The 13,243-nt window shown below is 54.4% G+C and overlaps 2 protein-coding genes across 2 annotated transcripts in view; one reads left to right on the top strand and one right to left on the bottom strand.

Annotated features, from left to right (window-relative positions):
* VOLCADRAFT_98385 (uncharacterized protein) overlaps positions 1-978 on the bottom strand; it is a gene marked incomplete at both ends in the record, with an annotated part of 2,024 nt that extends 1,046 nt beyond the window's left edge. Inside the window, 2 exons of the mRNA XM_002957243.1 lie at positions 128-195; positions 816-978. Of these exons, the coding sequence (XP_002957289.1) occupies positions 128-195; positions 816-978 (231 nt within the window). The remainder of the gene's footprint in view (positions 1-127; positions 196-815) is intronic.
* Positions 979-2,183: 1,205 nt separating this feature from the next.
* VOLCADRAFT_107619 (uncharacterized protein) lies at positions 2,184-8,182 on the top strand (the record flags this gene model as incomplete). The annotated part of the gene is made up of 8 exons (XM_002957276.1): positions 2,184-2,351; positions 2,762-2,836; positions 3,940-4,020; positions 6,067-6,144; positions 6,444-6,546; positions 6,864-7,015; positions 7,879-7,955; positions 8,074-8,182. The coding sequence occupies 8 exons, from the start codon at positions 2,184-2,186 to the stop codon at positions 8,180-8,182; spliced, it is 843 nt and encodes a 280-aa protein (XP_002957322.1).
* Between the last annotated feature and the right edge of the window lie 5,061 nt (positions 8,183-13,243).

Below are 13,243 nucleotides of genomic sequence, written 5' to 3'. Positions count from 1 at the left end.
AGGGTGCTGTGTGACATTCGGTCTGCATGCAGCGTCACACACACAGGAGACAGGAGACATTGATATGATTGACAGAAAATATAATAACGCCCTCCATTAGCCCTCCTTAGCATATGGACTCGCTCACGGCAGCGCAGGATTGCGGGCAGGCGACAGTGGGCGGCCAGAAGGCACTGGAGGAGGCGGTGGAGGACTCTGCAATAGCGAAAGGCAGGAGAGGCAGGACGGGTGGAAGGGGGGCAAGTAAACCTGCGGTGTATGTTGCATGTGTGGTAGATGCGGTGCTGGCCTGGTGGTAAAACCGTAGAGGGACAGCGGAAACACCTGCTGCTGCTGCTGCTGCTGCTGCTGGCCGGGATAATGTACGTATGGGCGCCCTGCTGGTGGTGATACGTTCCACATTCAATAATGTACGGCGGCCGCCGTACATTACCCGCGGGTAGGTTGGACCATCAATACTGCTGGGACAGTTCTTTATGTAGTGTGGTGTGGTGTAGTGTGGTGTGGTGTAGTGTGGTGTAGTGTAGTGTGGTGTAGTGTGGTGTGGTGTGGTGTGGTGTGGTGTGGTGTGGTGCACTGTAGCATAGCAACCATAGCTCGCCGCCGCCACGGTCGATCAGACCGTTGCAAAGGATGGTGGGCATACATACATACATACATACATGCGTTCGCATGCACCGGAAAAACACCTTGGTTAGCGGCGTGAGCTTGTAGGCAGCAGCAGGCTCCCCCCATCGCACGCAGATTTGGAGCCGGGTTGTGTTGGGGAGCCGAGACACCGGCGGGGTGTTGGATGGTTCAGAGGGCTCTGCTACCAGCAAGCAGCTGCGGCACCGCAGCTGCCGCCAGCTGCAGCGGCAGCAGGCGGCTGCCGCCTGCCTGAACCGGTTCAGGCAGGCTGCCGGCAACGCCACACACATCGGCGGCAGCAGCAGCAGCAGCAACTGCAAGGGGTCGCCTCTTCACCTTGGCCGCCATTCGTGGCGCCCTGTTGGGAATGTGCCTCACCCCTCGCTCGCATTTAATGACTTCAAAATCTGTTAAATGACTTCCCGCAGGAAGCCTGTTTCAAAGCCACAGCATCTCTTCTTCCCTGCTGTCCGCTATAAAATCCAACGGCAGCGGCAGCAGCAGAGCCGCCTAGCGGCCCAGTCAGATAGCCTACGTTACTTCCAACAGACGGTACGTGCTGAAATATGATGTACCGTAGCATGCCTGGTCCAGGATAAAGGCAGTAGGGGGACTTTGGAGCTTGCCCGGCAACGTCTGGCTGAGATGCACCTTTTTATTTGCCTGCTGTCGATCCAGTCCACCCTTTCAGGTCTTCCCGCCAGAGCATACAGGAGTAAATGCATGCGTGGCGCAGTTATGCGGTTTTAACCGGCGAAGCAAGTTGTCCATACCATCGTTGTACGGCGTTGTTTGGTGCGTTACGGCAGTGTTGTACATCCTGTTGGTGGAGCATTGAGACCACCTTACTGTGTTGTTTGCCGTGCGGGAACAACTCAACAGGTCCCGGGCTTCGGGGCATTCCTGTGTTACACCGCTTGTGTGCCCGCAGGCTCATCAGAACGAGCTTTAGGCTACATTTAGGCTAGTTGTTGTTAGTTGTTCATTAGGCTGCTTGACCTTGTCCTTGTCCTGACAACCTTAGCGTGTAACATTCGAACTGCAGAGCATGGCGTCAGGGAGTTAACAGGTTACTTCAAGAAAACCTCGTCGTAAGGATTGAATAAAATTTCCAAAACGAATTCTATTGCGCTTTTCGGATACAATATGCATGTGCTCTTAATGGGATACTTGCGTTGTACACCCCCCCTTTTTGCAAGGCCGTAATTTCGCCTGTGCGGCTGCGTTAAACCATAATGTCGCCATCCTAAATTCTGCGCGTTAGGGAGATGTATCTATTTTACCTACATAAGGCTGTACGCGCGATTGTACCTTGTACCCGTCCGCGGGTTACTCCTTTGTCACCGATGACAATCCGTATATACTAGAACCGGTATAGTCTTTGGCCGCCCTTCCGCCTTGCCAAATGGGCGGATTTTTATTCCTTAACACAACTCGAGAGCTTCCGGATTACCAACATTTAAGCTACGAGTTTTCCGAGGTTGTACCTATTCGTTCTCCTTGCGCGGAAACTTTGTGCTTATCAGAACAACAAAACTCATTCTCGCCAAAGGATGTCTGAAAGGGCACGAAACGGCTCTGTGGACCGCGCCGTTGGAGCGCCTGAACGAGCTGTTGCGATTGCTGTTGACGGGGATGACAGCAGTGTCGACGAGCATGTTCACTACTCTCATCGCGCACCGTGGCTCAGAGCGTTTGTGTTGGGCGCAAACGATGGCCTGGTAAGCCCCGGTCTCGTCGGCAACGACTCACATCGGAAAGGGAGACTCTTCATCCAAGAGGAGGCTCCCTCGTTTTTGAAATGGCCTTTGGGTTCTTCTTACTTCCATAAATGATGTAAAGTCTCCGGCGGCAGGGGCCACACCGGCTGGATGCGTTCTTTACATCTTTGCGCTTGGGCAACTCGGGGGCGCTACCTCTAGGGCCACGCCGTACACGATAGCGGCAGATAGAGTGTTTTCCGTCTGCCTCTATCTCTTGTTGTACCAGGTCAATCACATGGGCTCGGGGAAGAAGGTCTCCCTAGTCTGTTGCCGGGAAAGCGAGTTTTTGGAACACCCTTTCCCTTGGTTTGGCAGCATCCAATCCGTACATGCACTCGTACTCTCCACGACCGTCCACGGTTCCGCAGGTGAGCGTTGCGGCTCTGATGCTTGGTGTCGGAGGTGGAAGCGCTGAGCTGGCAACGATGCGGTTGGCAGGTGCGGTTGGCAGTTAGCAGAACAAATGGTACAAGTTACATGTTACAAGTTCCGCACGAGTGCGGGCCCGGGGGCCATGGACCACATATATTGAAAGTTGATTACACCGTACAACCGACGGCGGTTTTGGTCCTGCCAACTAGACCCCTCCTCATCCAGTCACCCGACATCCGTAGAGACAGGCCAGCCATCACCACTAATCCAGCATGCGAAACTAGTCCTCAGTATGCGTAAACCTAATACTCCCGATCAATGGATCTGCCCAGGATCGAACCCATGACCTTCATCAGCTAATTGCAGTGGTGTCACCAGACCAGACCAAAAACTTGCGGCGCTAATCCCTAAGTAAAATGCGAATTGCTAGGATCGAACTAGCGACCTCTAGATCTTCAGTCTAGCGCTCTCCCAACTGAGCTAAATCCGCGGAGCAAATGTCTGGTGTACTTCTTGCACAGAAGCACTTCCCTCAGGCCCTACAAGGCACCTGCGTGGATGTACCCTTTGACGCCCAATCAATTAACCAGTCCAGGAAGAAGAAGCAGGGAGCACAGAAGCTTGTGCACGCATCTAGATGGAATTGGGAGCGGTGGCGCTCCCAATGGCCGAATTGGGTTTCCGCTGGTTGTCAATATTGGCTGTTGCCAGTTGGAAACCCTCCCCTTACCCCCCTCCCCGCCGTCTTAACCCCTCCCCTCCCGCCCTGCTTACGGACGGCCCCTCTTGCACCCCGTGTGTTTTCTCTGATCATCATCATCGTCATCACCATCATCACCATCATCATCATCATCATCATCATCATCGTCATCATCGTCATCATCATCATCATCATCATCATCGTCAGGGGTGGCGGCGTGGATCGCGGGGGCACTGAGCATGGCGGCGGGGGAGTACATCTCTGTAGCATCGCAGGTACGGAAGATTATTTATGCCGTACGCATTGTCATAGTTTACCCAACATTGTCGCCTCAACGACCGCCCGGATGCATATTTCCCCCCAAAGTCTTTTTTTGTATTTCACAGTGGTGGCTTGCTTCCCCCTGAGGCCTAACTCTATGTCATACACCGCTGTAACACCACTACATGTATGTATGTCCATGTCACCCCTTAGCGCGACACGGAGGAGGCGGATGTGGAGAAGGAGCGGCAGCAGCAGCTCAAGGGTCCTGCAGCTCGGGCCAGAGAGCTCGAGGTGGGTCCTCGTGGCAGAGGCGGTTGTTGGGTGGGGGGGAGAAGGGAAAAGGTGGGGAGCAGGGAGCGAGTTAGGGTTTCGCGAGAGCAAAGCGAGGAACGGAATGAAGCTCATCGGAGTCCGCGGATGAACGAAAGGACAGAAGTACGAGTATGGGGGCGTGAGTGAGCCTGCGGTGAGCTCCTTAGCCACTCGCGGGCGCCAACGTTTCTGAAATAATTCTTGGCATTCGGTATTCCTTTCCCCCCACACACACACACATGCGAAGCTTGCGCTCCACCACTGAGCAAATGCCCCTCCCTTGCGCATATCGGTGACCACCCAGCTTATCCTGCAGCCTCTGCCCGACCGCCGGCGCCCCCCGAGGCGCGATGGATGGATGGGTGGATGGATGGATGGGTGGATGGATGGATGGGACCCCTCTTCGCCTAGATAGGGGTCTAGTAGCCCAAAAAACAGACGGTGTTTGGAGAAGTGCAGTGCCATTAGCAGTCTGTTTAGATACGGCAGGGAGGGAAGGCTAAGGTGGTACCTGGGCTGCGCTTGGTTGGGGTGCGTACAATTGCTTAAATCAGGACACCAGCTGCCCTAGTGTTCCTCGGCCATCCCGCCATGTACGGCGACCCCTTCAAAGCAAACTGTGGCCATCCCCCCCCCGCCCGCGTATGTCTTTGTAGTAACTGGCCACCGATAAGGAAGGCCTCACGAGATGCCTAAAACACACATGTATTCTAGCACGTGTATTGATGGTATGGGTGTCACAGGGTACAACACAAATCCTACGCTTCCTGCTCTCTGATGGAGTCAGTCTCGCACCCTCCCTAGTGCCGGTCACACCACACCAGCTACTGCCCAGACAGTCCTGGTTTTTGAGCAGAGGAGTGGCAGTGGAGATCATGTCACATCGTCAGTGCCCCATCACATGAATTGCGCCTTCTCTTTAGAAAGTAACCACATCCTCGATTCTCCAGAGCAACCCTCGTTACATACGAGGGCGGTGCAAAATTTAAAACAGGCAATTCTGAAGTGGACATGGTCTCGGTTGGACAGGACCTGTCGCTAACGCACATATATGTGTTTTATTAATGCGTACAGTATCGTATTGTACGCCAGCTGCGACGATAAACAATCGCCTGTATCCGCTCGGAGTTCGTAAGTGTGTATGTGTGTACGGCGCTACCAAACGTCAACTAGTCCTGCCTGCTGTGTCATGGTCAGTAGCCATGTATGTCATGAAGCGGATAATGGCTGATCGGGGCGCCGTTTGGGGCCCAGGAGTGGAATAGGAATGTTCCACTTCATGGGGAGCTTCCACTCCTGGGAGGGGGGAGGGAAGAGGGCTGAAGAGGGTCGCATGTCATCAACACACCACCGCGTGAACCATCGAGCACACACCCATCCGCATATGTGTAGGAGAATTTTTGGATACATGAAGTGCAGAAATTTTTGTAGACCAAGTTTTCCGTTGCGCCCGACCCGTGGGTGCCGGACAGCGTTGAATACAATACCACAGAAAGCTCTTTGGGAGCTCGCAAACGTTTTTGTATCACTATATTTGTGATGTTATATTTTTAAATATTTTACTTTTGTTGCACATAACCATATTTTTGAATAAACAAATGAGGTTCATACATTGCTAGTTAAATCTAAGTATATCGAGCCCTATCCGGGTTGGAAATCCTTCCGTGGTGGAAGGTAAAAGTGCCCCTAGTTGATGGACGGTGGTGACCTGGGATAAAGTTGATTTGCGATCTGACCAGGAATGGAGTTGGGTCGCCGTTGATCCGGCAGATTCCGTTGGATGCCGGTGGTGGGTGCGGAACCTGAGCGATCCACTGAGAACTTGACTAGGGTGACTGGATGAGGGTGCCCCGAAATACCGGGGAAGGCAGGGTTTCGGAGGGTAGCTGCCACGGGTGAAGATATACCCCCCTGTCCCGCACACCATATACACCATGCGTATGGGTGTGAGCTCGATGCGTATAACGTGCGTGCTAACAGTCAGCGGTGTCGATCTGTGTGCCGATGGTTGTCGTGTCTGTTCAGGAGTTGACGGAGATCTACGTGAAGAGAGGTCTGAGTCGCGGTCTGGCTCGCGAAGTGGCGACAGAGCTGACGGAAAAGGTGAGATAAGGCTGTTGGCTCTGTTTCTGTGCTTCTCTGTTTCTACCTTGCAGCGCACCCACCCACCCACCCACCCACCCCATTAAGTGATAGTGCCGGGTGGTGTTCATCTGACTGCCGCTTGACATCTCCTCCCCTCCCCCTCCACCTCCCCCTTTAGTTCTTCCCGTAAAGGGGAACTTTGGAGTCCCCTAAAGGGGAAGAAGAAGAGACTTCCCATCCACCTCCCCCTCCACCTCCCCCTCCACCTCCACCTCCACCTCCACCTCCACCTCCACCTCCACCACGCGCCCCCGCAGGACGTCATCCGGGCCCACGCACGTGACGAGTTAGGAATCGATCTGGACGCGATGGCGAACCCGCTTCAGGCCGCTGTGGTGTCGTCCATCGCCTTCACAGCAGGTAGACGCGTACGAATAGCATGTATGTATGTCGCACGCTGGTGCACGTGTCGTTCACTTAGGGTTTTGGGGAGTATTTGTTCGGGGGGGGGGACTCATATCCGCCGGACTCTTATCCGCGGTGTGTATCACTGTGGTACCACACGGTGATCACTTTCGGGTTTGATGAACTGAAATCCAAAACCAATGGATGATGAGTAACCAGGAAGCAGTAATGCTTCCAACATCGATAACCCACCCACCCGTCACGCTCCTTCACGCCCCTTCACGCTCCTTCACGCCCTTCACGCCCCTTCACGCTCCTTCATCCAACATCAGGTGCCATGATCCCCTTGCTAGCGGGCTCCTTCGCCACGCACCGCGTCACCCGGCTGGTGCTGGTTTCGGTGCTATCCGTTGCGGGGCTGGCGATCTTCGGGCTCACGGGTTCCTTGCTGGGCGGCGCCAAGCCGCTGGTGGGAGCGCTGAGGGTGAGAGGCAAGGGGAAGGAGAAGGAGGAGAGGGAGAGGGGGAAGGGGGTTATTTCCTGTTGTTGTTCCTGTTGCCACAAAAGGACGGGTGGGTTGCGGACTGCTGATTGGGTCACACAGCGGCCGCTGCGGCATCAGCCAGGCCATGGCCGGGTAGTGCCCCCGGGATACCACCGCCGGGGTACCCGCGGGGGGGGGGAAAGCCGTATACCTGGGTGGAAACAAGGAGTGAACTGCCGGTAAGCATCCAAAGTAAAGTAAGGGTAGGGGGCGGGTGGGGGAGGGAGAGAGGCGGTGTCGTTCTGTTATGTTGGGGGTTGGCTAAGTGGGTTTGGTGGGTAGACGTGTGTACGGAGAGAAACATGTTCGTACGTTGTTGGCATGTTGGATGCAAAAAGAAAAAGGTGGAAGACCTTCAAATTTGGAGGTATTGGCCGCGAACAAGGTGCCCGCGGTGGAGTGGTGTTGCCTTGTCCGGGGTTGCGGAGGAGGCAATTCAAGATGTCTGTCTGTCTGTCCGTCTGTATTTATGTGCTGTTAAGGTCGAGACTGGCAGGTGCGGTGGACCGGGACAGCAACAACCCCACATTCCCGGGGAGGCAGCTTTTTCGGCTGCGTGGGACGTAGGCGCACGTGGGCACGTGGGCGGGACAACCTGACTTGACCCGACCCGTCAACACGACTCTCGGGCTGTGGGAGGGCGTCGACGTCTGCAAAGCTCGGCTTGATGGTTTAGTCCCCCGTTCCCATCCCGCGCCGCGTCCTGTTTTGTAGAACTTTGGCCCCTAAGATGCCTTGCGGTACGGTTATTATTTGTACGGCATTGCTCTCTTATGGTTCCGTCCTGTACGGCATGTATGCAGGTGGTGATTGGCGGCTGCTTAGCCATGGGTGTGACATTCGGTATCGGCAGGGTGCTGGGCGGCGGTGCGGCCATGGCGTGAGTCCAAGAAGCGTTAAGACCACGATGAAAACGGGCAACAACAGCAGGACGGCAGCATCAGTAAGGGAGTAAACTCAAGTGCCGTACATAAATGCCGTACATGGCTGCCGTACAGGCACATAATGCAGCAAAACATAGCCAGGGAAGGCATGAGAGAGAGGTCTGGAGTGCGACTGGAGGCAATGATGGCGGCCCCCCGAGGGCCCCTTGCTTTGGAAGAGTGATGTCGATTGGGGATGGAGGGGGCGGCGATGAAGCTCACTCATCTCCCCACCCCCTTGTACACACACGCGCACAACAGCCGGGGGACCGTGGCACACCGTTCTAACCAATCAATCCAAGAGCTAAAGAATGTGTCCAGGATGCACAGCATAATGCACACAAGCACCTCCATACAATTTTAAACTATGGCTCCATGCCCTAGCGAGTCTGCGCCTGAGATGCCGAACGTGAAGGAGAAGGGAGACACGCGGGCATGAAGAGTGCAGATGAGCCTTTTTCCACCGTCAATAAAGATATGTATATATTCTGCCGATATTGTTACGGGACGATACCTATTCCGCATCTGAAGTACGGCACAGCATGCGCACATGGGAATGACAATAATCAATGAGCATTTCGCATTTCGGTATCCTTTAAGATTTGTGGTGGGTGGGTTCCTCACGGTCACGGTCACGGTATTTGAAGGTGATTGACAAAGAGTTTATATCAGTCCCCGCGGAGTGTGTGCGGCTCTCTCTGTGCGTGGAGTGGTGGGGTGGTTGGGAGGGGGCCACTACCACTACCACTACCGGGTGTGTGTGTGAACGCAGTAGCAGCGCCGGGAGTTGTAGTGCGAGTGTGCGGCATGTGCGTCTGAATGTGCGTGTGGGGCAAGACGTATCCGCTATATCGGCTCCAGCTGTTGTTCGTACGAAATAAATGCACAGTGTACATTGTGCTGTGGGAAATGAAGTAATGAAACGTACTACGGAACGGAGGTGTGTGTGTGTATGAGAACAAGAAGTTGAGAGGCGCGTTTATTCCACGAGCAGCGAGCCACCTCACCTCACCTCACCTCGCATCACGTTGAAGTTGACGGCAGCTGGGACCTTGATTTGCTTCTGAGTTCCGTCCGCCCGCCATCGGGGGATATGTATGTATGTATATATATATATGTATATGTATGTATGTTGTTACAGGGTGGTTAACTTCGCCAGCGGCCCCCTTTCCCGGGGCAGTCCCTGCTCTCCCCTGCTAGAGGGGCACCCTAATCCGTCACCCCATCCGACTTCAGAATGTATTCGTTGGGTTCGGCAACTCACCACCAGCATCCAACCAAATCTAGCGGATCAACGGCGCATCAACTTAGTTCCTGGTCAGCTCGCAAGTTGATGTTATCACGTCCTACACCGTCCATATGATGGGGGGCCACCTCCCATTTCATCACTCCTCAAACACCCGAGGAGCTGGCAGGCGGATTTGAACCCGGGTCGACTGGATCGACTGGGAGCAGAAGTCAGGCCTTAACTTCTGCCAGCCGCCTGCCTATAAAAAGAAACTCATGCACCGGGATCGAGCCGGCGACCGCGGTTCCCACTCAGTGTCGGAGCTAGCGCACACCACAAGCGGTAAGCGCCGATGTATGTATGCTTGCTCGCTTTTGTCCGTCCCAACTGTGTGGCTTGCTCTGCACATCATGAACACATGGACTGAGATTCGCACCACGCTGGGGATGGGTGGCGGCTGCTGAACCCTCTGTCTCCACTACGGATGTTCGGGTGAGGAGGGATGAGGAGGAGGGATTCTATAGATGGCAGAATCAACCGCCTTGGACTTGCAGTCCGTATGGTGTAGTAACGGTGGACAGTGCTGTGTGTGTGTTCCCTGGGCCCAGAAGCCCACTCCCACTCTGTAGTAACAACACCAACACCAACAACGTGAACATGTACTCACAGTGGGTGGCCGGTTGGCTAGGGCGCAGTAGTGCAGTAGTGCTGGTGATGTTGATGCTCCGCCGCCTGCTGTGCCTGTGACGGCTGGCGGGGCTGTTGAGGGCTCGCTACTGTCTCGTAGGCTGAAACCCCGTGCTGTCGGACATCCGTTGCCGGGTGCAGGGGGCTGAGGGTTTCCCGCCCACGGGTATATAATCGTTGATCAGACAGTGGCTCGGCGAAGAGTTAAGTAGTGGTTGGCACACATCCCTGCTCTGAATGCCCTCATCTCGCGTGTCATGGGTCCAAATGAAGTTGATGGTTGGCACCATCCGTTGTTAGTTGACGATATTCGGTACGGCGGTACGGGGTTTCAGCAGTACAAGGAGGTTCACCTGCTCCTGGACTACGGCTATCGGCCCAGCCAGCTACTGGACGCACCGCTGCGTGCACCGGCTTGTCCCGGAGGCTCATCTCATCGTCTGAGGGGGGCGGAGGTCGCCGTGTATTTGGAAGTCGCCATGCCACTGAAGTGCGCAGGAGGTTGGGAGGAGGATGCGCATCGGTTTGTAAGGAGTTGTTTTTCCTAGCTAAGCTAAGCTAAGCGAATAGAGCTCCCGGCGGCATATTCGCGGCGGCATATTCACCTGGTGTGGCTTTTCACCGGGGTAGTTAGTAGCAGTAGTAGTAGTAGTAGTAGTATGGGGTTCATGTCTGTAATACTGACCTTGCATGTAGTGGTGGTCCAAAGTGGTTCAATCAGAGCAAGAGAGGAAATGGGGGAGTGATGGCAAGAGGGACGAACGGCCCAAATCTGGATTTGGATACGGCATTCAAAAGCCCCCCTCGCCCACAATATTTATAAAGATGAGCACGTGTGTGTTTGTGTGTGTACGTATGCAAGCTAGAGACCACCAACCCAAGGTAAACAGATCCAAAGGTAGACGCGGTTGATCAAGGACGCGTTCGTATGTATGTACGCCTGTAGGTGGACCCGCCATCGTCACCACCATCGTCATCATCGCTATCGTCATCATCGCCTCCTCACCAATTATGAACATAATTATCACCACCACCACCACCACCATCATCACCAGCACCACCATCATCACCAGCACCACCACCATCATCGCCACCACCCGGTACATACGGGCGTCCCATGCCCTTAGCTCCGTGCTTTTCGTTTATGCATGTATGTGTGTTGTACAAGAGCGCTCGCGCAAGTACCCTTGGGCATAAACGTATTCACACACCGGAATCCGCGAAGGACTGCGTTGTATCCGCCAATGTTGCGTGCGGCAGAAAGACCTTGCTTGTGCGGTCATATGTATGTATGTATGTATGTATATATGTTTGTACGTACCCGCGCGCACTGCAACCTGGTTCTGCCGCTACACTCCTGTCAGGTTCGTCATCACGACACACGGCGCCATAAAAACACACACACACACACATTCTACCGCACGTAGCCGATGCTGACTACGAAGCTCGCTTCAGTACGAACTTATCGTGTATTGCCATCACAGACATCGACAGGGGTATGCCGATGGGTTTATGGTACATCGGCATGGGGTTCCTTGAGTCCCGAGCGTCCAGCGACCACACCACGTCGAATGAGAACTCCACGACCACCACCATTCCGCCTCTCCCCCTCGTCCTGTGCCGCGTCCAGGTGCCCACCAGCAGCAGCAGCAGCAACCGCCGCCGCCGCCGCCGCCGCAGTACGCACATAAAAACGACCCACATTAAATCGCATTCCCTCCTTCAAAGGGGTTCCACACGCGTACCTCGATGCAGCGCATACAACAACAAAGCTACATACTTTTGAAGAATACATACATATCTACAAATTCATAAGGTTCAAGCATGATGGCGGCCAGCTGCTCATAATAATTTACACGGCTTCCACGCAGCTCAGCCATTGTCTTGAAATAGCGATAAATGATGCCATGCCCACAACGGCCAAGCCACCCCGTTGCGCGCTCATTGGTGCATATGTTTACATACATACACACATACTTAGAGGGTTTGGCACCACTGGTAAGGCGCGACCATTGCCCCCGGGAGATCCCGGGATCGATACCCGTTAGGGTCAAAGTCCTTCCGATGGTGGAAGGCATTGCGCCCCTAGTTGATGGACGGTGGTGACCTGGGATAAAGTTAACCTGCGAGCCGACCAGGAACGGAGTTGGGCCGCTGTCGACCCGGCAGATTCCGTTGGATGCTGGTGGTGGGTGCGGAACCTGAGCGATCCACTGAGAAGTTGACTAGGGTGACTGGATGAGGGTGCCCCGAAATACCGGGGAAGGCAGGGTTTCGCAGGGTAGCTGCCACGGGCGAAGATACACCCCCCTGTTTCACACATCATACACACATACATACATATAAGTCAGGCACCACTGGTAACGCACACACCGATGCCCCCGAAGATTCCGGGATCGAGATCTGTCAGGGTAGAAATGTCTTCCGATGGTGAGCCGCTGTCGATCCGGCAGATTCCGTTGGATGCTGGTGGTGGGTGCTGAACCTGAGTGATCCACTGAGAAGTTGACTAGGGTGACTGGATGAGGATGCCCCGAAATACCGGGGAAGGCAGGGTTTCGCAGGGTAGCTGCCACGGGCGAAGATACACCCCCCTGTTTCACACATACATACACACACAATAGTGCAAACACACAGACAATAGTGCAAACGCGAACCACCATATGAACAAGTTATTGTAAAACCTGGATAAGGTTGTTCACCGTCGCGCATGGCGCATAGATAGGCAACAGCCAGTTGGGAGCTAAGTGGCGGAATGAATACCCGGGTGCTGATGGACCGCATGCAAGTGAACCCGGCAGCAGCAGCTCCCCTCCCCTCCCCTCCCCTCATCCTGCTGCTGCTGCTGCTGCTGCTGCTGCTGTTCGTGACCCAAGTAATGGCGGCGCCGCAAGCACTGTAGCGACTAAACATGCATGATGATACAAATAACATGCGGCATGAAAAGCACTCGTAACATAACATTCGCAACGGCACCTGTGGGTTGCTACATGGTCGTCATCATTATCATAATTATCATCATCATCATACAGCAGCAAAACACCGCAATCGCAAGTATGTATGTATGTGTGTATGTACAGCAGGCAGCGGCTTCCCATGTATTCTCTCTACATAACGTACCGACCCAACCGCCAACCCCAACTGTTACCCGTCAGTCCCCCATTATTACTCCGCCCTGGCCATCAACCAATGGCCGTCATGATCCTCCACTGCTGCTACTGCTACTGCTGCTGTTGCCCATTAAGTGACATGGTGTACTTCTGGAACACATGTATGCGGAGCTCGTTAAAGCCCGTCAGAACAGACAATGATGCGTCTCCATATTTTTCA

Source organism: Volvox carteri (assembly GCF_000143455.1).
Source record: "Volvox carteri f. nagariensis unplaced genomic scaffold VOLCAscaffold_71, whole genome shotgun sequence".
NCBI lineage: Eukaryota > Viridiplantae > Chlorophyta > Chlorophyceae > Chlamydomonadales > Volvocaceae > Volvox > Volvox carteri.
This window is presented reverse-complemented; position numbering and strand designations above follow the sequence as displayed.